Raw genomic sequence first — 27543 nt, forward strand, 5'->3', positions numbered from 1 at the left:
AAATCACAGGGCTCTGTACTGATATATAGGTGTTTTTTAAAGGTATTTCACAACTTTGGAGAATCCAGTGTCACCACATTCTAAAATTAATGGACCTTGCATAAAGACCTGCAAAACAGCAGCCTTGTGCTGCGTGTAGTATATCGCAATTTAAATTTGACCACCTTCAGAGGTTACACGTTATATACACACACGTGCGTGGGATCTTCGTTATTCCTGGATGGGATGGAAAATTCCGCAGCAGCCAGGTCGATGTCAAGTAACCCATCAGGCTCTGGGAGGACACTCGGAGGAGTAGGAAACGAGGAAGGGTCACTGTGGACCACAGAATGCAGCAAAGGAAGATCACATACTCAACCCATAGTCAGTTTTAGTCAAAGTTAATGCCGAGTTTATTGTCAAATGCACGTGTACATGTATGCACAGATGCAATTAGCACCACAAGCACATAGCATCACAAAAAACACACATTTTGCACAATTTTTGCAAGTAAGCAATTTGAACAAAAAAAAATCACTCCACTTAAGTGCAAAGTGCCCAAAGTAGGTATAGTGTTGCTAAACTGTGGTATTTGGGTTTTATTGTTTGGTTCGAGGACCAAATGACTGAATAAAGATACCTGTTCTTTAATCTGGTGGTGTGGCTTCTGTACCTTCTGCCTGATGGTAGTTGCAAGAAGATGGCATGGCCCATTTGGTGAGGATACCTGGGACAGATGTTGCCCTCCTATAGATACTCCCAAGGGTGGGTCATGATGTATTGGAAATGATTACTATCTGCAGCTTCTACCATTCCTGGGCAGTCAAATTACTGTACCAAACCACGATGCAACCAGTCATGGATATTTCAACAGTATTTCTTTAGCATAGAGGTTCCCAACCTTTTTTAAGCCATGGACCAATACCATTAAATAAAGTGTCTGAGACCCCCAGGTTCGGAAATTGCTTTAGAAGTTTGTTTGGGTTCGATTTCAAGCCGAACTCCTTACCCCCCTAAGATAGTAAAGAATCTGGCATGTTCTCCTTCTGATGGCATCTGTGTTTTGGACACAATAGAGGTGACCACCCAAGAATTTAAAACTGCTGACTCTCCTTTGGCGAACCAGATGGTGCCGGAGGTAGTTAACAGAAATGTAGCCTCACCGTATAGATAAGAATTGGGATTACAACTGTGTAAATGGCAATACAGAACTAGGCAATGTTTGGAAGATATGCAAACATACACATAAAAATGTTCTTTATGGGATGACCTACTGAAATGACTCCAAAGAGCAGCCAATGAAGAAGAAGACCCTGAGATGGGACTCAGAGAAGAACTCATCAAGGTCGAACCCCAGCCAAGTTTATTTTAAGTGTGTAATATCTGAATATAAGTAGAGAGATTTGAAAGTTGTGTAAGTAAACTAGAGTTGTGTAACTGATGGAGGTGTGAAACTTAAGAGTTTATGACTCATGTTTGAAACTACCGAGTGAATCTTTCAATCAATTACAATTACTGAAAAAGGCTAATGACTTTACTAATGACTTTAAGCAAAGTTATTATCTGAAGAGTTTTATTGTGTGCTGCTTTCAATTGACAACAGTTCTCTGCTGGACTCATCCTGCAAATACCACACCTGGAATAACTGGTTTCAGACCACATGTCTTAAGGCTGATTTGTACTTGTGCGTTCTAGCTTGCGCTGTAGCCAATGCAAGTGGGCTACGCCGTTGTGACCATTTATACTTGTACGTTGGTGTGTCTGCATCTCTCTGTAATTCACCGCCAAAACGCTAGTTGGCAGTGGGGTTTCTATGCCACTGTGTTGAGTTTCAACACGAAGGAACTCAAACTTCAAACAATGGCGACTGAAACTGAAGGAGGCTGTATCTTCTGTGCTTGTCCGGCCACTGACAGACATGGATGAGGAAATGCATTTCAAATATTTTCGGATGTCAGCAGCTAGATTTGATGATTTGGTTCATCGTCTCCAACCATTTATTTGGCATCAGTATACGCACAGTATACTCAGAGACTGGCAATCACCATTCGAGCTTTAGCTTCAGGTGGAAGTCAACAGGCTGTAGCAGCTAGATACAAACTGGTGTCAAGCACAGGGTCCTCCATAATTTCGGAGGTCTGTACAGCTTTATGGAAAGCATTGCAGCCAGAGTTCCTTCCCTGCCCTTCAGTCGCCCAGTGGGAAGCTATTGCAGCGTAGGAGGAAATGCGATGCTACCAAGCGACCAATCACAGTTGTTGCGGTCTGCGTCGCCGCGACGTGTAGTTACATTTTGGGAGAGGTATGCGTTAGGTTACGGTGTAGATACAGTGTAGGGTTCGCAGCTACGCCATACCTACGGCGTGCATTTGACGCACAAGTATAAATCAGGCTTTAGTGACTCCACATGAACTATGTAGGTGTCATATTTTTAAAGCGTCCACAATAGAGGACTGCTATGAAAGCTCAAAACTGCTGAAAATTTCTGTGACTCAAAACAAGGTAGCTACTTCTGATTAGCAAATCTAATTAATCTACATCCCGTGACGTGGATGATGAGGGCTGAAAACATTGAGTTTGCCGAACATATTACAGATCAACAGGGGGTTGTACATAATCCTGTTTCACTCACTTTGTAATACAACTTGCTAACACCATTACACAGCAGCCTTCTCCTGTTGCTCACTCTTCTTAATTGCCTTATACATTAGAAAACCATAGAAACCATAGAAAAACTACAGCACAGAAACAGGCCTTTTGGCCCTTCTTGGCTGTGCCGAACCATTTTCTGCCTAGTCCCACTGACCTATAGAAACCATAGAAAAACTACAGCACAGAAACAGGCCTTTTGGCTCTTTCTACTCTTCCCACTGGCTCTGGGGAATCCCTGGCCCATGACCACTCTCATTCACCTAGAACGATACAGAAGGAGGCAGCTTGGTCTATCAATTCTATACCGGCTCCTATAGTGTATTCCCATTGGTCTGTTTCTCCTATTCTTATTTTCCTGTAGCCCTATAATTTGTTTTCTCTCAAACATATCCCATGCTTTTTCTCATTCCTTTGCCACTCACCTGCATTAAGGGGTAATTTACTAACTAACCAACCGACTTGTTTTGGGAATGAGGGAGGAAAAACGCAGCACCCAGGGGAAACGGACATAGTAGTGGGGAGAACAAACAAACTCCATCTTGACAGCAGCTAATGTTGGGAGCAAAACCAGGCCTCAGAGATGAGGAGGAATTTTTTTTAGTCAGAGGGCGGTGAATCTGTGGAATTCATTGCCACAGACAGCTCTAGAGGCCAAGTCATCGGGCATAGTTAAAGCAGAGGTTCTTGATTAGTAGATGCATCAAAGGTAACAGGAAGAAGGCAGGAGAACGGGATTGAGAGGGAATCAGCCATAATGGAATGGCAAAGCAGGCTCGATTGGCCAAATGACCTGATTTTGCTCCTATGTTTTATGGCTTTATGGTCTCTGGAACAGTGAGGAAATAGCAGTAGCTTCTATAGCATAGTACTGCTTAAAGGGAGAAGGGGCATTTAAGATGGCATTAAGAATCTTAGGCCACTGGTCAGGACCACATAGAAGCTCTATGTGAAGAAGGCAGAAGGAGCACACTATCTCACAAACTATCCATTCACTCTGCCTGGCCTGACAGACACTTCTTGACTCATCTGTGGAAGAACCTGTGGCCACGACAGTCATCAGAGAGGAAGCAAGTTCAATCTGAATGACTGCATGAATCAGAAGCCGGTTTAATAACCATATAACTATATAACAATTACAGCACGGAAACAGGCCATCTCGGCCCTTCTAGTCCGTGCCGAACTCTTACTCTCACTGGCATTGGCATATGTTGTGAAATTTGTTGTTATACGGCAGCAGTACATTGCAACACATAATAACAAAATCTGTAAATTACATTAAGTATATATATTTAAAACATTAAATAAATAGTGCGAAAAGAGAAAAAAAAGTAGTGAGGTATGCTCGTGGGCTCAATGTCCATCCAGAAATCTGAGTAAGTGGATTCTTTTCCTATTTCCTTTTAGCACCTGGAGAGATACTCTTGTGAAATGCAGAACTTGAGTAGGTTTGAACGCGAGGGAAACTTCTTCGCTTAGAGGTGGTGAGAGTGTGGAACGAGCTGCCAGTGCAAATGGTGGACGCAGGTTCGATTTCAACCTTACGAGAAATTTGGATGAGTACATGAATAGATGGGGTACGTTGGGCTGTGCTCCAGGTGCAGGTCAATTGGATTAGTCTGAGTAATAATTTGTCATACACTTGATGGGCTGAAGGGCCTGTTTCTGTGCTGTTCTCTATAACTCTATACTACCAATACAAGTCTAACAGAACATCTGTACATCAACTTCATTGGTTACTATTCTTCACTAAAACTGACTTGTTATAGTGCAGATTAATAACTGATGAAATTATTAGGAGCTCCAGTCTCCTTTTTCTTGAAACTGTATTTCCCATGACACTTACTTCCTACTGTCTTAATGTCAAGGAGTCTCAATTTTTTTATTTAAACTGGAATGCAAACTTCCACCTGAATTGAAATAGCTTATTTGCTTGGCCCCAGCTGGTGCCAGCCAGAATCAATCTGAGCAGCACAGTGGGAAATGGAAGCAGTGGGAAATACCCAGCAATGGTCAGCTTTGGATTACATGCAGAGCCTGACGAGTTACCTCCGATTAACTCAGGACCATACTGACAGTGGTAAACAGCCAGGCCTTCTTAGTCCTGCTGATTAGCAGCAACCAAGTTGTGAATATTGAGTCATAAAGAGAATGGAGATATTTCTATGGGTCTTGATATGGTGTATGTTAATGATTAACCAACTCTATTTGAGAATTGGTACGTATGGAACTGTGTCAAACTTTATAATTATAAACCCAAGAGATTCTGCAGATATTGAAACTCCAGAGGACTCTTGGCCTGACATTTCGACTGTTTATTCTTCTCCATAGATACTACCTCTGCCTGCTGAGTTCCTCCTGTATTACTCTAAACTTTCTAATTAGCTTGGGTTCTAATCACTTTCCAGAATCATGAAGACAAAAATAAAGCTGACAGTCCAGTGAAGTACTGAGGAAATGGAACACCGTCAAGGGTAACATCTCTTATGTTAGGCATTGAACAAATTTCCCACATGCTCTCTCAGCAGATATCTTGATTTCCTTGCCACTGGGTCAAGAACCCATTCTGTCAAGAACAATTTAAGATAACTGATAAATGGATTCATAGGAAAGTGAGGACAATTTTCTTTGCAGAAGGAATTGTGATCTAAAATGTCCTGCAAGAAGCAGTGATTGAAAATACATTCAACAGTTACTTTTAAAAGAAAACTAGATAATTGCTTTAAAGGGAATTTTTTAGGATAATCAGAAAAGATTAAAGGGAACATCACTACATGCATAGCTCTTTCTGTTGGAGAGCCGATACTGGTTTGATGGGTCAGGTAAGTTCCTTCACTCTTGTACAATTCTCTTTTTAAGGGGTCAGCACAAACACACCCAGAACACAATTATGTCACAAGAGATAATTTTCTTTCTGCAAACATCAAGTTTTCACAGCTAACATTGCACAAAGTCTAGCCTTAGAAAGAGAGTCTGGCTCTTGGTAGGGAATATGGCAAAGGGTGACTTCTTCCCACTAATGACGGAGTTCCACCATAGCACGAAGCTGCTGCAGAAATGCTGCCCTTGATCTCCATCACCCACGCATAACAGCAGAACTCATCTGCAAAGGTGGAATTTCGAAACTTCTACATGGCCGATAGCACTAGTTGTGAAACTCACCACAGAACAGACCATAAGACCATAAGACAAAGGAGTAGAGCTATGGAGTCCAAACACAGGGAAAATCTCCCCACTGAATCTGTGACCTGACAAAGACTGCTGCATCCTTTCGACTCAATGAAGAAAACAACCATGAGGAAGACAGGTAAATAGTTTCTAACAGTCAATTTACCAATTAAATGGTTTTCCTCCTAAATATTCTCGTGTTTTCAAGTATTGCAATTCATTTTTATTTTGATTTCTTTTAATAATCATGTATTAGTGTATTTATTTTTCAATTGTTTTGAACATTTGTGAAGTATTCAATCCCCTTGACTGCTTATAACATGGTTATGGCAATTCTGGGGGCTGGGTTTGCCAAATGATCGGACAAGATCGTGCAAGGTATTGTGCATCACAGATGAACTGGGAGCCAGTGTAAAGCCTTGAGCGTTTTATAGACAGGAGGTTGACAAACTTGCATGGTTTCCACCCAATAATGAAGTCAGGGTCTTTAAGCTGTTCAGGGAGGCTGCAGTAGCCCCTGCGGTGTCGTGTAGTGTTTTAGTGGGTACTCTGTCACCTTGTGGATGAGGGAAGAACAGCAAACATCTGCAACTGTGCATACAACCCCTTGTTATCTGTTAGGGTTAAAGGGCATGTGGACTTCCCAAGGATAAAAATGAACCCTTAACACTTTTTCTTTGAAGACAATACTTACACCCTTTTGACAGCATTAACATACACTAATAAATAACTCAAAACGTTAAAATACCTGAAAGAAAACTACGTGAGATAAAACTGTTTGAATTGAGCACATTGAAAGAAGCAGCGATCAGTTTTGAAAGCAGATGGTGTATAAATAAAGTGTGCTCTCCATTAGTACAATGCAAATCAGAGAGCCACTTGATAAAAACTGGCTGGGAAATAGACAATGACTGGGTCCTCAAACTGCACATGCAATGTGACATTCTAGTTCAAAAATACCCAAAGCGGGTCCTGGAGATGACCTCACAAGCCTGCAGACAGCTGATCAGTGGGGAATGGGAGCTGAGTGAAAGACCGATACACCTCCTCGAAATACAATGTTTGAAGCATTAGAAAGAAATCACCATTACATTATTTGCTTTTTGGAAGGTTTCATTAAATGCAGCCAAAGGACAAACCTCAACCTACATCATAAAAACAGGATACCTAAGGATCACTTTTTGTTGCTCTCACCTGATTTGGGCCGGAATATGAGTCTGCTCCGCACCATATGAATGGTGATCAGGGTCATCAGTATGGAAGCGAATGGGATGAGATAGCCCAGGTTTTTGGCAATAGACTGCTGAAGGTAGGCAATACTCGCAAACACAACGACCGAGTTCAAGCTCACAAACCAGTGAAACCTGCGGGAAGATGGATCACAAACTGGCATTGAAAACAGGAGCACAGACTTTTAAGGAATCTATTTGCACAATGATATAGCAGTCCCAACATTAGGTAGCGGTGAAGCTTTGAAGCAAATATTGGAGAAGGAGGCCTTTTAATCCTTGGAGTGACTTTGTTGGAGGGCTGTCAGATTCAGATTTTTATTTACTTATCACACGTACATACAGCGGCATGTGCTGCTTGCGTTAACAACCAGCAGACCAACAGATGTACTGAGAGCAGCCAGCAAGGGTCGCCACAGATACGGCCACCAACAGAGCATGCCCACAGTGTTCAGCAGACCAACACAAGCAACAGCAGCAAGAGCATCAACAGAACAACTGCAGTTGTGAGGGTCAGCAGTTTCACGTTCCTCAGTATACACATCACCGAAGATCTCACCTGGACTGTACACACCGGCTGTGTGGCAAAAAAAACACAACAGCGTCTCTTCCACCTCAATTACCCCAACCATAAACTGTTACAGCTGCTTCCGTCTGGCAAACGGTACCACAGCACCAAATCCAGGAGCAACAGGCTACAGGACAGCTTCTTTCTACAAGCCATTAGACTTATAAATTCACATGTCTGTACATTGCAACGGAGTCACAATGCAAAGTTTTTTACTCCGTCACGTTGTGGGATGGATGTAAGATTTAAATAAATTTAAGTCAAAAACTAGCCCCTTTCCCACCCACTCACACAGACAGTCAGGCCCCCATCCCCAAGACAGGCCACCTCCAGGCCTCCAGTCCTTGGTCCCTTCAATCTAAAACTGATCCCATTGTACTGCTTCTCCACCTCCTCACTCCTTCAAAGTTGTCGCGCAAGTTGATAGGGTGGTTAAGAAGCAATATGGTGGGTTGGCTTTTATTGGTTGGGGGATTTGGTTGAGGAGTCACATGGTAATGTTGCAGCTCTATAAAACTCTGGTTAGACCACACTTGGAGTGCAGTGTTCAGTTCTGGAAGGATGCAGAAGGTGCATAAGAGATTTACCAGGATGCTGTCTATATTAAACAGCATGTCTTATGAGGATAGGCTGAGCACGCTAGGGATTTTCTCTTTGGAGTAAAGGAGGATGAAAAGAACTTGATCGAGGTGTAAAAAATGATGGAGGCGTAGATAGAGTGTACAGCCAGAGCCTTTTTCCCAGTGCGGCAATGTGAGGACATACTTTAAAGATGATTGGACGAAAGTATGGTGGGGGGGGGGGGATGTCAGAGGTAGCTTTATTTTTACAGAAGATGGTAAGTATGTGGATTGCACTGTCAGGGCTGGGGGTAGAGACAGATATATTAGGGACATTTAAGAAACTCTTAGATAAGCACGTTGATGAATACAAAATGGAGACTATGTGAGAGGGAAGAGTTAGATTGAACTCAGAGTAGGTTAAGAGGCTGGCACAACATGGTGGGCTGTAGCCCCTGTCCTGGGCTGTAATGTTCTACGTTCTAATGACAGAGTTAGTGGTGGTGTCAGCTGGAAAGGGAGGTGAAGGCTTGTAGAACTGTCTGGAGAAATGAGAACACAGGAGTGAGCTGTGGAATCTCTAAAATGAGAGAAAGCTGAAAATACTCAGCAGGTTAGACAGCATCTGTGGAGAATATTACATAGTAATGGCTTCGGATTCAGATTCTCTTATTTATCGCATGAACGTTGAAATATATAGTAAAATCCATCATTTGCTTAAACAACCAACATATTCTAAAGATTGCTAGGGGCAACCCACAAATTTAATCAGAAATGTCACTTCTGATACAAACTGGAAAGGTTGTGAACTGGAATTGTTGACTTCAAGTTCAAGTTTAATTGTCATTCAATCGGATATGACTACCCATGAATACAGCCAACAGAAATCTTGTCTGCCACTTCTCCGACTTTACAACAGCAACTACACTTTAGCTACGAAACACTTTGAAGCAACATCAGATCATGAATGGTGGTATAATTTCAAGTTCTTTTTCCTTGTCTTCACTGAAGTGATCCACTAGATTATGAACGTGAAAATAGAGTACTGTTTTACAAGGTATAATTTAAGGAGGGCTTAACATTAGCAAAATGAAGTCATTTTCATACCCTTATCAAAATATATACACAATGATTGGAAAAGGTGGACACTGACCAGTTGAAGAAGGTTAGAAGCTGGTGCTGGCTGCAGTCCTGGAGGTGATAAGCCCTGAATGGGCAGACAATGGCACGAATTCCTCCCGAGCCCAAAGACGCTGCTGTGAGGGCGACGTAAAAGAGCACAACCTGCTGGCTGTCAGTGTGGATGTTATGGTGTGTACCAACGTAGAAATCCTCAAAGGGGAATGCGACCAAGGGCAGCATAACTGTACCTTCGGAAACAGGCAGAGAAAATCTTTTTAGCAAAGAGGAAGATCTCTTATATAATCTACAGACCCTCCATGCTTCCCAAAACTACCTTTGAAATACTGTCAGCTGATCTGAACACTATGAGACCCCATGAAGAGAAAATAAAATTAATGACAATAATATAAAGAGCATATTTATATATTTATTGAGCAACGGTGTGGAATTGGCCCGTCTGGTCCTCCGAACTGCGCCACCCAGCAACCCCCGAAATAACCCTAGCCTAATGATGGGACAATTCACAATGACCAATTAATCTACCAACTGGTACGTCTTTGGACTGTGGGAGGAAACAGGAACATGCAGAAGAATCCCACTCAGTCACGGGGAGAATGTAAAAACTCCTTACTGACTGTGGTGGGAGTCAATCCCCAGTCAGTAGTACTGTAATGTATTGCACTATGCACTGTGCTGCCCAGTATAGAACACAACTGCACAGAACAGGCTTTTCGGCCCACAAAGTTGTGCCGACCTTTTAACTTACTCCAAGGTCAATCTAATCCTTCCCTCCCACATAATCTTCCATTTTCCCTATCATCCACAAGCCTTTCTAAAAGTTTTTTAAAAATGCTCCTGAATGTAACTGCTTCTGCATCCACAACTGTCAGGGTGTTCCACACACTCACAATTCTCCATGTAGAAAACTTACCTTTGACATCCCCCTATGCTTTCCTCCAGTCACCTTGAAATGACGCCCCTTGTTTTAGCAATTTCTTTCCTGGAAAAAATCTCTGGCTGTCCACCCCATCTATGCCTCTTATCATCCTATACACCTCTATCGTCACCTCTCATCCTCCTTCATTCCAAGGAGAATAGCCCTAGCTCATGCAACCTTTCTTCATAAGATATGCTGTTTAATCCAGTGGTCTCCAACCTCCGATACCAGGCCGCGAAGAAAGCAGTGGTGCAGCAGTAGCCGGAACGCACCCAGCATATCTTTAAGAAAAAAACCGAAATAAACAAGCCAATTAATTATGTGCCGCCTAATCTGGGCCGACATTTACGTGCTGGGCAACACCTAATTAATTGGCTTGTTTATTTCGGCTTTTTTCTTAAAGATGTGCTGGGTGCGTTCCGGCTACCACTGCACCCCTGCATGCTTCGCGGCCCGGAGGTTGGGGACCACTGGTCTAATCCACTCAATGGTGTCTGAAATAGGACTGCTGGTCAAAAGGAGAATTTCCTCATGTTTCTCAGTGTTATAAATGCAGTCCTTGACATCAATTTTGAAGGTGCATGTTACCATCAACAGAGCCACCTTTTGGAATGAGATGCCAAATTCTTGGATCCTACCATCCTCCCAGGTGGGTGCAGTTCAAAGACGAGCAGTTCTTTCCTTCGTGTCCAGACGAACAATTACTTCTCAATCAATGTCATAAATAAAGAAGAAATTACATTTATTGTGTCATTTAATGAACCAGAAACAAAGCCAGCTGCACAATGGCCCATTCCTGTTCGGGGCACTCATTCAGATCTCAGCTAAAATATTTGTTAGGCACTGTTGACTAACTACACTAAGCTACCAGCTCCTGCTACGTTAGTGACGTGTCTAATAGCTGCTTAGGGGTTCTTTGGAGAAATTCATGAGTGGGACACGTGGTGGGTTTTCAGAATTTGCTGAAATGCGAATAAACTTGTATATTTTAAATGAATTTATTGCACAGCAGGCCACTGTGCTCCTATCCAGTTCTTTAAAGGACCTACTAGAGGGAAATGATCAGCCTAAGGGGTGTGTGTGCACACACGAGCGCGCACACACATCTTTTGCTACTAGTGTACAAATGATTTTAAACTGGGCACAGAAGTTTGTCACCCTCTACCTCGTAGGCATGTCAAGTGGATCCAGATCTGGGCCGCACCCTCCAAGTATCCGGACCTGCCTCGGTTTTTTTTGCACTACCTTACTTTCCATTTTTCTATTTTCTATTTATGATTTATAATTTGAATTTTTAATATTTACTATCGATTTGTAATCCAGGGAGCGGGAAGCGCAGAATCAAATATCGCTGTGATGATTGTACGTTCTAGTATCAATTGTTTGGCAACAATAAAGTATAAAGTATATTTCACAATTGTACACAATCACATTTCCTTATTTTCTCCAGTCCTGATGAAGGGTCTCAGCCTGAAACATCAACTGTACTCTTTTCCATAGACGCTGCCTGAGCTGCTGAGTTGTCCAGCATCTTGTGCGTGTTAATCACATTTCCTTTTCTGGTTTCTAATGCAGACGGTGTTGACAACATGGAGTTTGCGATGATATGTCTGCAGATTTTAGAACTGGCTTACTTATACTGTACTGTTTTTATTGAAGAAATTATTAAATCAATATTTCAGTGGGCTCATGTTGCTGTCACTGAGCAAAAAATTGCACAGCACAAGAGTTTTGCACACATTGCTCATTACAAACTAGACCATAAGATACAGGAGCAGAATTAGGCCATTTGGCCCATCAAGTCTGCTTCGCCATTTCATCATGGTTGATCTAATTTTCCTTTCAGCCCCAATCTCATGTCTTCTCTCCGTATCCCTTCATGCCCTGATCAATCAAGAATCTATCTACCTCTGCCTTAAATATACATGAAGACCTGGCCTCTACAGCTGCCCGTGGCAAAGAATTCCACAGACTTACCATTCTCTGGCTAAAGAAATTCCTCATCTCCATAAATTAGAGGGAACATTGGATGTAACCATGTGTTCATAGCATGTTATGCAGGCGTGACAATTGTCTGCAGCTAACCTCACTTCTGACAATGAGCTGTAACACCCAGTATCTATTAATCCTTGGGAATTCTGGATTGCAAACAAGGTGGAATTATCTGATCATCTGGCTGCTTCCTGTCGACTGTGTTTCTCTACTTCACTGTACCTCATTGACAGTGAATTATTTGTGATCCACTGAGTTTCAGAAGGTTTGCTGCTTCTTGCATAAATTTTTCCACTTCCAGCATTGTATAATATTAAATATTTTGTGCATGTATATAAATTAATGTAACTGAATATAACTGATAATTAAACAGTCATGAAAAGAGAGTATTTGTTGAAAGATTTTCCAATCAAGGCATCTCATATTATAACTCAACAATGTGAAGCATTATTGAAAATATTATCCTAATGATTTACAATACTTTCTGGAACTTACTTTTATTGACAATGTAATAAAATTGTCTGTCTCATAAATCTCATAAATAATTGCAAAATGTGGTCTTGATTTCAGAGTGCAACCAGATATGGGTCAGAAGACCATAAGCCCAGCTAATTTCACTTGAAATTCACGGCTCCCCTATCTAAAGGCTCTGCAGAATTAAAATATTTCTAGCAAAAATAATCCATCTCAGGTATACTACCTATTTTAGCTGATTAGCTGTTACTACATGGATCATACATTTTTTTTATCTTATGCACTTTTTTTTCTCTTAACTCTCAGAAGAAATGGAGCTCATCGTCCAACTTAAGTTGTGGAAACAGACCACATCTGACTCTCCCCAGTGGTTTCTGGTATGGCTTTCTGTATCCACACAATGCCAAGCTCACAGGGCTGCAGGTCAGTTGCAATCATACTCCTCAACCACCTTCTAAGTTACCTTCTGGTCATTTGGACTCTATCGTTGTGTCCCGTTGTGCTCCTTGGTTTCCAATCAAGGCTGACAGTCATGGCCAGATCAGCTCAGCCTGCAATCTGGGTATGATTACTTCCTCAGTGAGCTTGCTACATTACTGTAAAGCACCACTGTGCTCTTAAACGGGGCTCAATTTTAGCGATACCGTTAATCTATTTTTGCGGATTCTGAATCTATTCGACCTCATGCAGGGTTGTTTAACAGACGTTATTAAAGATAAAGGGATAAAGTTTAGCTTTATTTGTCACATGTACATCGAAACACACAGCGAAATGCATCATCTGCATCAAATCAAATCAGTGAGGACTGTGCTGGGCAGCCTGCCAGTGCCGTTGTGCTTCCTAAGCCAACAGAGCACGCCCACACCTCAGTAACCCTAACCGTCTTTGGAACATAGGAAGAAACTGAAGCACCCAGTGAAAGCCACATGGGTATGGGGATGGCAGACAAACTCTTTACAGGCAGTGGCGGTAATGGAACCTCAATCTTACAGCTGTAAGATGTTGTGCTAACCGCCACACTACTGTGCTGCTTTTAAGAAAAGCTCCACTGAATGCAAAGATTCACTTTTAAGAATCACCTAAGTGGATTTTTGAAGCTATTTATTTGAGTTTTTTAAGGAAATGAGTACAGTATAAAAAATAAACAAATACAGTGGATTCTGGTTAATTGGGACGCGTCGGGATCAGTACATTTTGGCCCAATTAAGTGGCTGCCCCAATCAGCTAAAGTTTCATGGAAATAGTTAAAAGATATAAAAAAGCCAATTTGCTGTAACAATTAGTGTATTTAAATGAATTACAGAACAAATGAGAACCTCTACCATAGTATAAAATTGTGTATTAGTTCCTGATAATCAGCAACAGAGGAATTCATCTGCCATGTTTTTGATTGACTGTATATGAACAAAATCAGCACAGATACCTCGTGCCGATAACGGACTGTCTTCATACAATGCTTTTGCCAAATGCATTCACCAAATCTTTAAGATGATCGCCGATACCGTCAAATTCCTTGTAATTCATAACTTGTAGTGAAGTCATTTCATTTTCACCCACCTCTGGCTGTTTCTGGCATCTCTAAGCCTGAATGCTTGAAAACCCCAGTGAGCAAAACAATTCCAAATTGTCGTACCACTATTTCTCGCCAACTATCACTGCTTTTTAAACACGAGCACATGCAACGGATGCTATTTAAAACCTGTTCTTCCTGAGCACGGTGTAGCGTCTAACAGCCACGCAAGTCCACACAACTGACACGAGTTAGAAACTGTTCAGCAACAGTCTCCTGTCCCAATTAACTGGCACAGTGTCCTAAATAAATGAAGGGAATTCTGGCTATTTTCTTGATTTAGTTTATGTTCTTTTAAGTGCTGTCCCAAATAAACGGCTGCCCCGGTTAACTGGGCCCAATTAACCGTAATGGACTGAATTAAAATACAGCTACCGTAATTCTAACCATTGTACCCTTAATTAATGATAATATTCAGCTAACGCTCAATGACAAATTTATATATAGTTTGTTTGGAAACTAGAGAGTACTTTTTCCGATCCCACATTCAGACCAGGAAGCTGTACTTAAAGGGACGGACAGCAATCTGCAGAGCTAGTTATACCACCCACTATCTATCAGGTCCAGCTTTATGGGGAGCTTTGAATCCACCATCAGAGGAAACTAAAATCAGGTACAGTAATTCTCCTCTGAAGCATCAAGAGTGTAACTTTTCCACAACTTGTACAAGTATGCACGAAACAATGCTCATCCTGGAGCTTCAAGTTATATTATCACTGTCCTGTTGTACAAAAGGCCCCTATGGAATCACACTGCAGCAAAAAAAAATTAATATCTAAAGAGGGGGAGTATTTATTCCACTTCAATTAGAACTGCCCATGTTTCTGTGCTTGAAGAGCCATTTCAAGATGAAGCCAAAAATCTAGCATTGATGTGTGTTCAATGTTGTAGTGAGCACAAGTCGTTGAGCATACACACAATACGCAGTTGATGTTACTGTGCGCAGTCCTACTGTGCTTGTGAGGTTCCAGAGGAGCTTATATTAATTCTCAGTACAATTAATTTGTTATACAATAACAAGCAGAATTCCAACTGAGATGTTGAGATTTACACAATGAGACGAGTCAAAGGCCTCTTCCTCCAAATAAGTGTCATCTTGAATTTTTCGTCATTAATGGTTATCCTCATCTTTTTTCTTATCACTGCCAATGTGTTCAGCTCCTGAGTACTTGCCCTGATTGTCTGTCCAATCCCCTCGCCCCTCGACTTCCCCTAATTCACCCTTTCTCTCCACAATGGCAGGAGAGAAGATTTGAGCTACTGCAGCAGAGTATTTCAGCAGGCCAGGACAAAAGGGGTTGTAGGCCATATTTGGCAAACTGCAGGTCAAGGCCCTAATTTAGTCATCCACGATCTTAACAAAGCAAAGTGGCTGCTTAAAACCTTCAAGAGATTAATGAGATTATTTTAATTCAATCTATCACTTGTGGCCACCGGTAATTTCCCTCAGTTACAATTGGGGTCATAACAGAAGTTAATCATTTTACTATGGGCTCTGTGTCAAATATGGAGTACACCAAAAGAGTATCCATGACCCTGATGGGTCGTTGTGGCTGGTTGTTTCATGACCGCTATTAAAATTGCTAACTTTTCAAACAAAATCCATCTTTCCATGGATTTGAATTAGTTCCTTTGCACTACTAGGCCTATAAGACAATAGCTATACCAACATCTGTTATTTAAGGTAAGATTTTTACTGTGTTGAAGTTAATCAATCACCAAAAGATATGTTATCACTCAAAGAACACTTAACTTTTAAATAATGAGTGGTGACATTGTGGTTGTATTGGAGGATGGCTGAGCTCAGATCCCACTGTCAAACCCCTCTCTAGCATCCTTATGGACGAGGACGGCAGAGTCATGGGAACACTACCACCTCTATTTCCAATTTGAGTCACAGATCAGCCGAACTTTGTCAACTGTCAAGATCGCTTTATTGCCCTGAAACTTTCTACCTAACAGCAGGTTCCACTCTGGCCTGAGGATGACTTGCTTCTACTCCACTCCCGTGGGCTCTGAGGTGGCTCATGAGGCCAATGCAAGGCCCTCAAATGGGGCATGCAGTGAGCGAGAGATACGTCACTGCCACTTTCTGTATGGGCTGCTTCTAAAGAATACACTCAGACTCCTTGATACTCCCCCTTCATTTTCAACACTCTCCTTCATTACGATCATCAGGGAGAAGATACAGGGCCTGAAGACCCACAATGGACGTTTAGGAACAGCTTCTTCTCCTCCGTCATTGCATTTCTAAATAGTTCATGAACACTACCTCATTATTCTTCTTTTGCACTATCTACCTATCTATTTATCTATCTAACTATCCATATCTACTACCAAAGGAAATTTATTATGTCTTGAACTGTACTGCTGCCACAAAACAACAGAATTCGCCACATACGTCAGTGATAATGAGCCTGATTCTGCCCAAGAGTTGACATTGATAGCTTATTCTTTTGAGCTTAAATATTTTGAAATTGCCAACATTACATGGTGAACAAAAAAACCTAAGGCACAAACATTCCAGTGAATTGATGAGTACAAGATTTGTTTTCATATATACAAAATGGCAACAGCTGGGAGAGAAGACTAGCGAAGACATATCCTACTGAGACCTTTTGTGCCCAGAAACAGCAGCTACGCTATCACAGGTAACAGGGATATCATAACATGGCAAACTACAGTGGAAAACACTGACAGCAAAGTATGACCAATAACCATGGCAACAAGAAATTAAGTTTATAGTTAGGAGCATATGCTCAACAATACACAGTGGATTCTGGTTAATTGGAACACATCCGAGCCAGTATATTTTGGCCCAATTAGCCAAAGTTTCATGGAAATAGTTAAGGAGATACAAAAAAAAAGACAAACTATCATTTAACTGAGTTACACACACAACGCTGGAATTCAGCAGGCCAGGCAGCACCTATGGAAAAGAGTTGACATTTCTGGCGGAGACCCTTCATCAGGGCTGGAGAAAAAAGACGAGAAGTCAGAGCAAGAAGGTGGGGGGAGGGGAGGGAGAGGAACGAGGTGGCAGATGATAGATGAAACCAGAGACGGGGAGAAGGATGTAGGAAAGAGCTGAGAAGTTGACTGGTGAAAGAGATACAGGGCTGGAGAAGGAGGGATCGATACGAGAAGTTAGAATAGAAGACCATGGAAGAAAGGGAAGGGGGTGAAGCACTAGAGGGAGGTGTGGGCGGGTAAGGAGATAAGGTGAGGGAGGGAAACGGGAATTAGGGGAATGGTGGGTGGGGGGGGCGCAGTTACCGGAAGTTCAAGAAATCGATGTTCATGCCATCAAGTTGGAGGCCACCCAGACAGAATATATGGTATTGCTCCTCCAACCTGAGTGTGGCCTCATCACGACAGTAAAGGAAGCCATGGACTGACACATCGGAATGGGAATATTTAGTAGAATTGAAATGGGTGGCCATGGGGAGATCCCTCTTTCTCTGGAAGATGAAGTGTAGATGCTCATTGAAGAGGTCTCCCAACCTACGTCGGGTCTCACAGATACACTAGAGGCCACAGGTGAAGTGTTGCCTCACCTGGAAGGAGTGTTTGAGACCCTGAGTGGTAGTGAGGGAGAAGGTGTAGGGGCAGGTATGGCACTTGTTCTGCCTGCAAGGTTAAGTACCAGGAAGGAGCTCAGTGGGGAGGGACGAATGGACGAGGGAGCCACAGTGAGCAATCCCTGCGGAAAGCAGAAGGTGGGGGGGGGGGAGGGAAAGATGTGCTTGGTGGTGGGATTCGGTGCTCTCAGTGTGGCCTTCTGTATATCAGTAAGACCTGACATAGATGGGGAGACCACTTCGTTGAGCATCTATGCTCCACTCGCCAGAAAAAGTGCCATCTCCCAGTGGCCACTCATTTCAATTCCACTTCCCATCCCCATTCCAACATATCAGTCAATGGCCTCCTCCAGCTGTGATGAGGCCACACTCTCAGGTTGGAGAAGCAACACCTTATATTCTGTCTGGGTAGCCTCCAATCTGATGGCATTAACGTCGATTTATTGAACTTCGGTAATTGCACCCCCCCCTCACCATTCCCCAATTCCCATTTCCCTCTCTCACCTTCTCTCCTTACCTGCCCATCACCTCCCTCTGGTGCTCCTCCCCCTTCCCTTTCTTCCATGGTCTTCTACCCTCTCCTATCCCCTTCTCCAGCCCTGTATCTCTTTCATCAATCAACTTCCCAGCTCTTTACTTCACCCCTCCCCAGTTTCACCTATCACCTACCACCTTGTACTTCTTCCTCCCCACCCCCCCACCTTCGTACTCTGACCTCAGCTTTTTTTTCAAGCCCCGATGAAGGGTCTCGGCCTGAAACATTGACTGTATTCTTTCCCAGGCTGCCTGGCCTACTGAGTTCCTCCAGCATTTTGTGTGTGTTGCTGGAATTTCCAGCATCTGCAAATCTTCTTGTGATTTAACTGAGTAATAAGTTATGTATTTAAATTAGAATATTCCCATGCTGCTGTAGTGCATAATATAGAAAGTTGTATTTGTTTCTAATAGTGATTGTCAAAGGAATTCATCCAGTGTACACTGCCATGTATTGGGTATCCGGGGGGGGGGGGTAGCACCTCTGGTGAAAGGGTTTGCCATGTCCATTCTGGGGCTGCTCACTCACTTTTGATCCCCACTGGACAGTCAGCTCTTGCCGGGGGCTCCAAGTAGCTGTTCACGCGCAGCAGTGGCCACACTACGTCGACAAGCGGGCTAAACCAGGCGAGGGTAGCTGGCGAGCCTCATACTCCGGAAAAATAGGGTTACGCCTATCCCCAGCGTGTGAAATCAGCTCCTGCGGACTGGGCAGATGAGATTAACAGTGAGATCCAACTGCCAAGCTGGTGGTCTGCAATGTTTTGCGGAGAGCGAAGGGCATGGAAGAAGTCAGGGCTATCCACTGCTACCAAGGAAGATCCCAGTTTGTGCCGACTCTTTGTACCATTGGAAACAGACTCCCAGGGTTGAGAGAATGGCACTGTCCCAACGCAATGGCTTTTCCACTTTAAAATCTCTCCTGCACGCACTCGACGATCATCGTCGGATACAACAGACCAGCGGTCCCCAACCACCGGGCCGCAAAGCATGCACTACCGTGCCGTGAGGAAACGATATGATTTGGCGATATGAGTCAGCTGCACCTTTCCTCATTCCCTGTCACGCCCACTGTTGAGCTTCAACGCACGCGAGGTCATTACCCACGCGTCATCCATGTCAGCGCAGGAAGGAGATCAACTCCTCAAGCTTGCAAATGACGGCGGGCTGAAAAGTATGTTTGACATAATATCTCTGCCTGCATTCTGGATCAAAGTCAAGGCTAAATATCCTGAGATAGCCATAAAAGCACTGAAAACATTGCTTCCATTTCCAACATATCTCTGCAATGAACGCAACGAAAACTAATTTGCAAAATAGACTGGACATAAGGAACCCCCTTCGAGCATCGCTGTCTCCCACCACCCCTCGATGGCACCGTCTTGTTGCAGGGAAACAAGCCCAGGGCTCCCACTGATTCAGCGATATTGGTGTGTTGCAATGATCTTATATGTTCATACAGGGAAAATATGTGCCGCGTGTTTAATATCCAAACGTTACTTAAAATGTTATGATGCTATTGACTTATAAGTGACTTATATAACCATATAACAATTACAGCACCGAAACTCTCACTTAGTCCCACCGTACTGCACTCAGCCCATAACCCTCCATTCCTTTCCTGTCCATATACCTATCCAATTTTTCTTTAAATGATAATATCGAACCTGCCTCTACCACTTCTACTGGAAGTTCATTCAACACTTACTTCAAGCTCCCCTGTCCTCCCCTGAAAATTGTCTTATCACAATATTCATGCGAGGAAAATATGCACAGTGTGTTTAATATTAAATTCGTTAGATAAACCCTTTTAGAAACAAAATTGAGTGTATTAGCCACTTATGACCTATATTCCGGTTGTGATTAACACCCCCCCCGAACAGAATCGCCAAAAATGATTTCTAGACAAAAAATCGGCACCTATATGCAATCACGCATGCGCACACAGGTGCCCACGCAAGGCTTCATGGTCATGGTAGTCTTTCTCGGGGTAAACACAATGTATTTGACTGTTACTCTTGTCCGTTGGCAACCCTACCACTCACCCCCCCCCCCGCCCCCCGGGTCGGCCAGTCCGCAAGAATATTGTCAATGTTAAACTGGTCCGCGGTGCTAAAAAGGTTGGGGACCCCTGCAACAGACAACCAACACGCTGCCATCTTCTCTTGATTGACTGTAAATGAACTAAATCAGCGCAGACACCTAGTGCAGATAATGGACTGCCTTCATACAAATGCTTTTGATGACCGCGTTCTCCAGATCTTAGTTTTCATTACAACATTCAAGCTGATTGTACCTTCAAATTCTTCGTAACTCCTAACTCTTTGAAGGAGTGAAATCGTTTCATTTTCACTCCAAGCCTGAATGCTTGTAACTGCAGTGAGCAAAACAGTTCTGAATTGTCTTACTGTTTATTTCTGGGCAACTCTCGGTGACAAAAATCTCTGCTTTTTGAACACAAACATGTGCAACTGATGCTATTTAAAAAACTGACTGCTCTAAGCACAGTGTAGTGTCCAATGGCCACAGAAGTTCTTTTGACTGATGCTTGTTAAGAAACTGTTTAGGAATGTTCTCCTGTCCCAATTAAGTGGCACAGAAACCCAAATAAACTAAGGGAATCCGGCTATTTTCTTGATTATTTTTTGTTCTTTAAGAGTTGTCCCAAATAAGTGGCTGCCTTAATGGAGCAATTAACCAGAACGCACTGTGTATAGCAATAGAACACAGAACAGACCCCTTGGCCCAGGATTTTGTGCTGCCCTTTTAACCTACTCTAAAATCAATCTGACCCTTCCCTCCCACATAACCCTCTATTTCTCTACCATTTTCTCAGTAAAACAATGGTAAATTCTAACAGGTCCCATACCTATGAAGTGAAGGAGTGCACAGATATAAACCACCGTAGTCCTTCCCATGCAAGACTCTACCAACCATCCCATCAAGACTGGAGTCAGGGTGTTGGCACCAATAAAGCACAGGTTGACCATCGCAGCCTCGTAGTTCTCGTAGCCCAGCTTCATTGTGCAAAACAGAATCATGTTGCAGACGATGCCTAGGTGAGTGAAGCGCTCACACAGCTCAACAGAAAGCAGGCAGACCACAATCTGCACTTTTTTTCTGGAATGCCGTATGCCTCCGCTCTCGTTCCCTCCTCTCCACTGTCCGGCTCCTTGTCGGTATTCCAAACCCATTACAGTACAACCATTCCCGCTGCCCCGTCCCCGGCCGTGTGAGGTCTGCGCGTCGGACCTGCCGGCGCTTATTAGTCAGTTGTCAGACTGGTAGAATGTATGGTTTGAATTTCGCGGGCAAGTGTGACTATAACATCGTGCCTTGATGCTGTACCAACGAGCGAGCCCTAGTCTCGCTAAATGAAAGCGGACTTTCATTACACATATTGATAATACTTGGCATAAAGATCCAGAAACCTTTGCCTTCTTTGCAGGGGTTGCGTGATCCGGACTTCATATGAGAGATTTCCAGCATTAGCAACTTTCTTTGAATCATTCTGCTGTTTGCAATGCTCTGGCACTTTACTCCTGTGTTACTTTGTCGCTTGCATGCAAGTTTATCTATAAGACGCCGAGGACATTAATCCATCCTTCAGCAACAGTTGCTGCTCTAATCTCATTCAATGCATTTGTTTAAGAAGGGGGGAATTTGCTGAGTGCGAGGTAATGACATATCTTGGAAAACTAATTTGGCAGAACACAAGTTGGCCCCCAGAAAGTAGTAATACCATTGCATGTTTTTAGCTTGTGTATGGCAACAATTTCTTTGCAGTTTAGCGTTAACGATTGGTGGATTGCGCAACAAGTGTTGCTACCCGGGACCCCGCGCTAACCACGTACAAACACTGCGCTGCCAAATTCCAGGCAAAAAAGAAATCGGAGGAGATTGTCAAAGTGGATCTCACCGCGCCTTGTTTCGGAGACCAACCCTGAAGAAAAATGTTTGGCGATTACCTGCTTTAAAAATAAACATACTCCTCCGAAAATCTTGCAATGATACTGGGCGCAATATTACAATGCGAAGCGACGCATTTTCTATACTTGAATTTATTCATAAATAGACTTGCAAGTGCACTTGCACTGAGAAGCCGAAATCGTGGCAGTGAGCAGCCAATGCTATTCCTGGTGAGTTCTGATAATTACAGCGGGCGCTTGGACCCTGTCTTTGGCAATGGAATGCTGGTTAGATTAGGATAAATTGCAGCCTACATTTCTGTGGGCGAGAGTGTTGGCATTTCGTGTCGGTGCCAACTCCATTTACGTGTCTGTTGCACGAGAGGAGGTTTTGACAAGATCCCTGCCACGCACACCCAGCACTCTGTCTGTCTCTTCTGCACCACTTTATCACGGTTCAGATTCTGTGAAACTACCATATCGCTTTCCCTGGCTCACTTCCTTCTATAGGTGTCACGGTGCGAGTCACTCGCGCCACGAGGGAACAGCATGTCGACACACGCCTCGCTGACTGCAGTTTTCAGTATTAAAAATAAAGTGCAGATGTCTGAAACCTGAAACGTCAAGTCCTGATAACACTCAGCAGGTCAGGCAGTTTCACTGGAGGGATGGGGGGGTGTGGGGGGAAGAAATAGGGTCAATAGAGACACACAGCGCTGAAACAGACCACTTGCCCCACTGGGAGCACACCAATTATCAATCATCCATTTGAAAGGCCTTCAGAGAGTGGCCAGGTGGTGGGGTGGAGATACTTCTCCACCAAGGGAGGTGTAAGGCACTCCTTCCCTCTGCTAGCCTGCAGGTCACCCCGGGCAAGGAGTAGCACCTGCTTAGCACCCCCACCCCCAACAATTCAGGATTACGTGAAGCAGGTGGTGGATGGCCGTATGAGCAGCTGGTGCATATCACAAGTCCTGGTTATGTGACCACTGATGCTGGGCAGACAATCTCTGAAGAATATTGACAATGGCTGGAGTCACCCATCTTGCAAAGACACTGCCCAGAAGAAGGCAATGGCAAACCACTTCTGTAGAAAAACTTGCCAAGAGCATTCATGGTCATGGAAAGACAATGATTACCCATGTCATATGTATGAGGGGATCCAGGAGTGCCCCTACTAACCGTTTGAAGAGAGACAGAGAGAGACATTCATCATTGATGGTTTGTTGGGAAAGGAGAGAGAGCGACGAAGATTAACAGTTGGATTGTCACTTTAGGGCATTGGAAGTAACTTTGGATTTTTACTGAGGTTGGAGTTGGAAACAGCACCGAACAGCTCGTAAGTTGCTATGGTGACCGAAGGCGGTGTTGTTTAATGGACACTCGATGTTATGATTTTCAGCAGGTTGTTGATATTTCTTCAAGGACAGGTTGCCTGTTTGCATTTCTTTGCAGTCAAAGGAAGGAGGGACTCTTTGAATGACTGGTGATGCTCAGCCTGGTGAAATAAATGGGAGGTCAGATGATACAGACCTCAGACACATGATCTGGACACTGAATGAGATTTGTTGTGCCCGCAGCGAAAGTGGGTTTTGGAGGATCGATCAGGCAGATCGATCCAACTTGCTATTCCACCTGTGGAAAGGGGTTGACTGGTGGGGAGTTGTCTATGTGTCCACCCTCGCCTGGGTGATAGCTCCACCACGGAAGACTGGTCCCCCGGTTAAAGTCACAGTCGGTGACTTGTAAAGGATTTTGGAGGACGACGAGAAGATCGACGGCATCAGCTCACCTGAAGACTCAACTCACTCTCTCTCTCTCTCTCTCTCTCTCTCCATCACTACTCAACTAAATACCACAAACTGAACTGAACTTTACTCAACATCGTAAGACTGTATCTTTTCACCCCTAGACTTAAAGAAGCTTGGTTTTCATAAATATATATTCCACACTTACTTTTATATATAATCATTGCTACCCTGTTTGATTTATCTACATTTATAATATTACAGTATTGCGTAGTTACTAATAAATATTAGTAGTTTATAGCAATACTGGACTCCAAAGTGCTTTCTATTTCTGCTGGTTCTTTATTCCCGTCACGGGGTACGTGACATATAACACGACACATTAACGAATGAACAAACAAAATGGATGTTGAGAGAATGATTCCTGCAGTGTGAGAATCCAGGACCAGAGGGCAACCCTTTAGAACAGATGAGGGAGAATTTCTTTAGCCAGAGCGTGGTGAATATATGGAATTTATTGCCACAGATGGCCATGGAGGCCAAGTCATTGGGTATATTTAAAGCAGAGGTTGATAGGTTCTTAATGAGAAAGGGTGTCAAAGGTTATGGGAAGAAGGTGTTCCTGAGGGGTCAGTATTGGGACCGCTGCTTTTCACATTGTTGGTCAATGACTGAGATAATGGAATTGATGGTTTTGTGGCAAAATTTGCGGATGATACGAAGATAGGTGGGGTGGTAGTTAGTGCTGAGAAAGCAATGTGATTGCAGCAGGACTTAGACAAATCGGAAGAATGGGCAAAAAGTGGCAGATGAAATACATTGTTGGGAAATGTATGATCATACAGTTTGGTAAAAGTAACAATAGTGTGGACTATTATCTAAATCGGGAGAAGGTTCAAACATCAGAGGTGCGGAGGGACTTCGAAGTCCTCATGCTAGACTCCCGGAAGCTTAATTTACAAGTTGAGTCTGTGGTAAAGAAGGCAAATGCAATGTTGGTATTTATTTCAAGGGGAATAGAATAATCAAGGAAATAATGCTGAGGCTTTATAAGACACTAGTCAGCCCGCACTTGGAGTATTGTACACAGTTTAGGGCCCATATCTCAGAAAGGATGTGTTCTCATTGGAGAGAGTCCAGAGGAAGTTCACGAGGTTGATTCCAGGAATGAAGGGGTTAAAATATGAGGAGTGTTTGGCAGCTTTGGGCCTGTACTCACTGGAATTTTGAAGAATGCATAGGGTCTCATTGAAACCTATCGAATGTTGAAAGGACTAGACAGGGTGAATGTATCCTATGGTGTGGGTATCCAGAACTAGAGGGCACAGCCTCAAAATTGAGTGGTGACACTTTAGAACAGAGGTAAGGAGGAATTTTTTTTAGCCAGAGAGTAGTAAATCTGTGGAATACTCTGCCACAGACTGTGGTGGACACCAAGTCCGTGTATATATTTAAGGTGGAAGTTGATCGTTCCCTGATTGGTCAGGGCATCAAGGGATATGGTGAGAAGGCAGGCGTATGGGGTTGAGTGGGATCCGGGATCAGCCATCATGGAATAGTGGCAGACTCGATGGGCTGAATGGCCTAATTCTGCTCCTGTCTTATGGTCTAAGGCAGGACAGCTGAGTTGAGAGGGATAATAAATCAGCCATAATTAAATGGCGGTGCAGACTCGATGGGCCGAATAGAAAAGAGTTGAGCAGGAAGGAATGTGCTGATTGGAAGGGGAGGGAGTGATAGTAAGAGGAATGGGTGGGCGATAGGGCAGTGTGACTCTGCTTGTGGAGGGGATGAATGGGAAGGGCAGGGAGTGTGAGGAAGGGACTGAACTAGAGAAGGGGTCGCAATAATAAGTGGTTTTTGGGGATGAGAATGAGATGGAAATGCAAGTGAGATTACCAAGTGAGAAGGGAGTGAGGCAGAAGGAAATGGAAGCAGTTCCCACCCCCCCCAAAAAAAAACCTTGGCTTCTTTCATTCTTTTACCAAATGATAGCATGGCAGCCCCATTTTTACAAAAGATTTCATCTGTTTGCACCTGTCGTCAGCCTGTAGATATAACATTTTACCTCATTTCTGGGTGTGGGAAACACAGAGCAGAATACTAAATTCTGATGAATAGCCCTGAAAAATAATCATTTAAAAGCACATTTTTTAAGAAGAATAAAAGAATGCCGGTAGTCAAGCAATAATTTGATCTCGCTGGAATAAAATTCACACACAGTAATTACAGCTGCCATACACCAACCCACTTGGGGGAGTCCCACATTCAGATGTTGTGTGAGATATAACTGATAAAATGCTGTGAAAATAAAAGAAGGGATTTTGTCAGCTCCTCTTCTCCAAATTTGTCAATTATCTACCACTTTGTGCAACAATTCTGCAACTTTGTTAAAAAAGGTTTGCACTGAAATCATTGTATGAATATTTCAAAACATCTCAAACCAGACCAAATATTTTGTTGTACTTCTGGGTGACGGATCCTATTTTTTTTTCAGCCTTCACCTCAGCTGAAGGTATAGATTCTCACATGAGTTAGTACCATAACCACCAGCAGCTCTCTACTGAATAACCAAACTCATCTTTTTGTCAGTTATACAACCATACAGATGTGAATCCTCAAGGGCGGTGTGGATTTAACTCCACACGTGACGCCGCTTTATAACGCCACCAATCACCAATCGATTCCCACTACTATCCGTAAGGAGTTTGTACATTACCTCTGAGTGCTCTGGTTCCCGCCCAAAATCCAAAGATATCAGAATCAGAATCGGGTTTATTATCACTTGCATGTGACGTGAAATTTGTTAACTTAGCAGCAGCAGCTCAAAGCAATATATAACATTGAAAGAAAAAAAACAAAATAATAATAGAAACATAGAAACGTAGAAAACCTACAGCACAATACAGGCCCTTCGGCCCACAAAGCTGTGTCGATCATGTTCTTACTATAGAAATTACCATAGCTCTCTATTTTTCTAAGCTTCATGTACCTATCCGGGAATCTCTTAAAAGACCCTATCGTATCCGCCTCCACCACCGCTGCCAGCAGCCCATTCCACACACTCACCACTCTCTGTGTAAAAAACTTACCTCTGACATCTCTTCTGTACCTACTTCCAAGCACCTTAAAACTGTACCCTCTTGTGTTAGCCATTTCAGCCCTGGGAAAAAGCTTCTGACTATTGACACGATCAATGCCTTTCATCATCTTATACACCTCTATCAGGTCACCTCCCATGCTCCATCGCTCCAAGGAGAAAAGGCCGAGTTCACTCAACATATTCTCATAAGGCATGCTCCCCAATCCAGGCAACATCCTTGTGAATCTCCTCTGCACCCTTTCTATGGTTTCCACATCCTTCCTGTAGTGAGACAACCTGAATTGAGCACAGTACTCCAAGTGGGGTCTGACCAGGGTCCTATATAGCTGCAACATTACCTCTCGGCTCCTAAACTCAATCCCCTGATTGATGAAGGCCAATGCACTGTATGCCTTCTTAACAACAGAGTCAACCTGCGTAG

General features: G+C 43.3%; 1 protein-coding gene across 1 annotated transcript in view; it reads right to left on the reverse strand.

Annotated features, from left to right (window-relative positions):
* The window catches only part of slc15a5 (solute carrier family 15 member 5), a 40891-nt gene extending 19334 nt beyond the window's left edge, over positions 1 to 21557 (reverse strand). Inside the window, exons 1-3 of the mRNA XM_072241404.1 lie at positions 21233 to 21557; positions 9307 to 9523; positions 6991 to 7160 (exon numbers count right to left, since the gene is read on the reverse strand). Coding sequence (XP_072097505.1) covers positions 6991 to 7160; positions 9307 to 9523; positions 21233 to 21557 — 712 coding nt within the window. The remainder of the gene's footprint in view (positions 1 to 6990; positions 7161 to 9306; positions 9524 to 21232) is intronic.
* Between the last annotated feature and the right edge of the window lie 5986 nt (positions 21558 to 27543).

Source organism: Mobula birostris, chromosome 23 (assembly GCF_030028105.1).
Source record: "Mobula birostris isolate sMobBir1 chromosome 23, sMobBir1.hap1, whole genome shotgun sequence".
Taxonomy (NCBI): Eukaryota; Metazoa; Chordata; class Chondrichthyes; order Myliobatiformes; family Myliobatidae; genus Mobula; species Mobula birostris.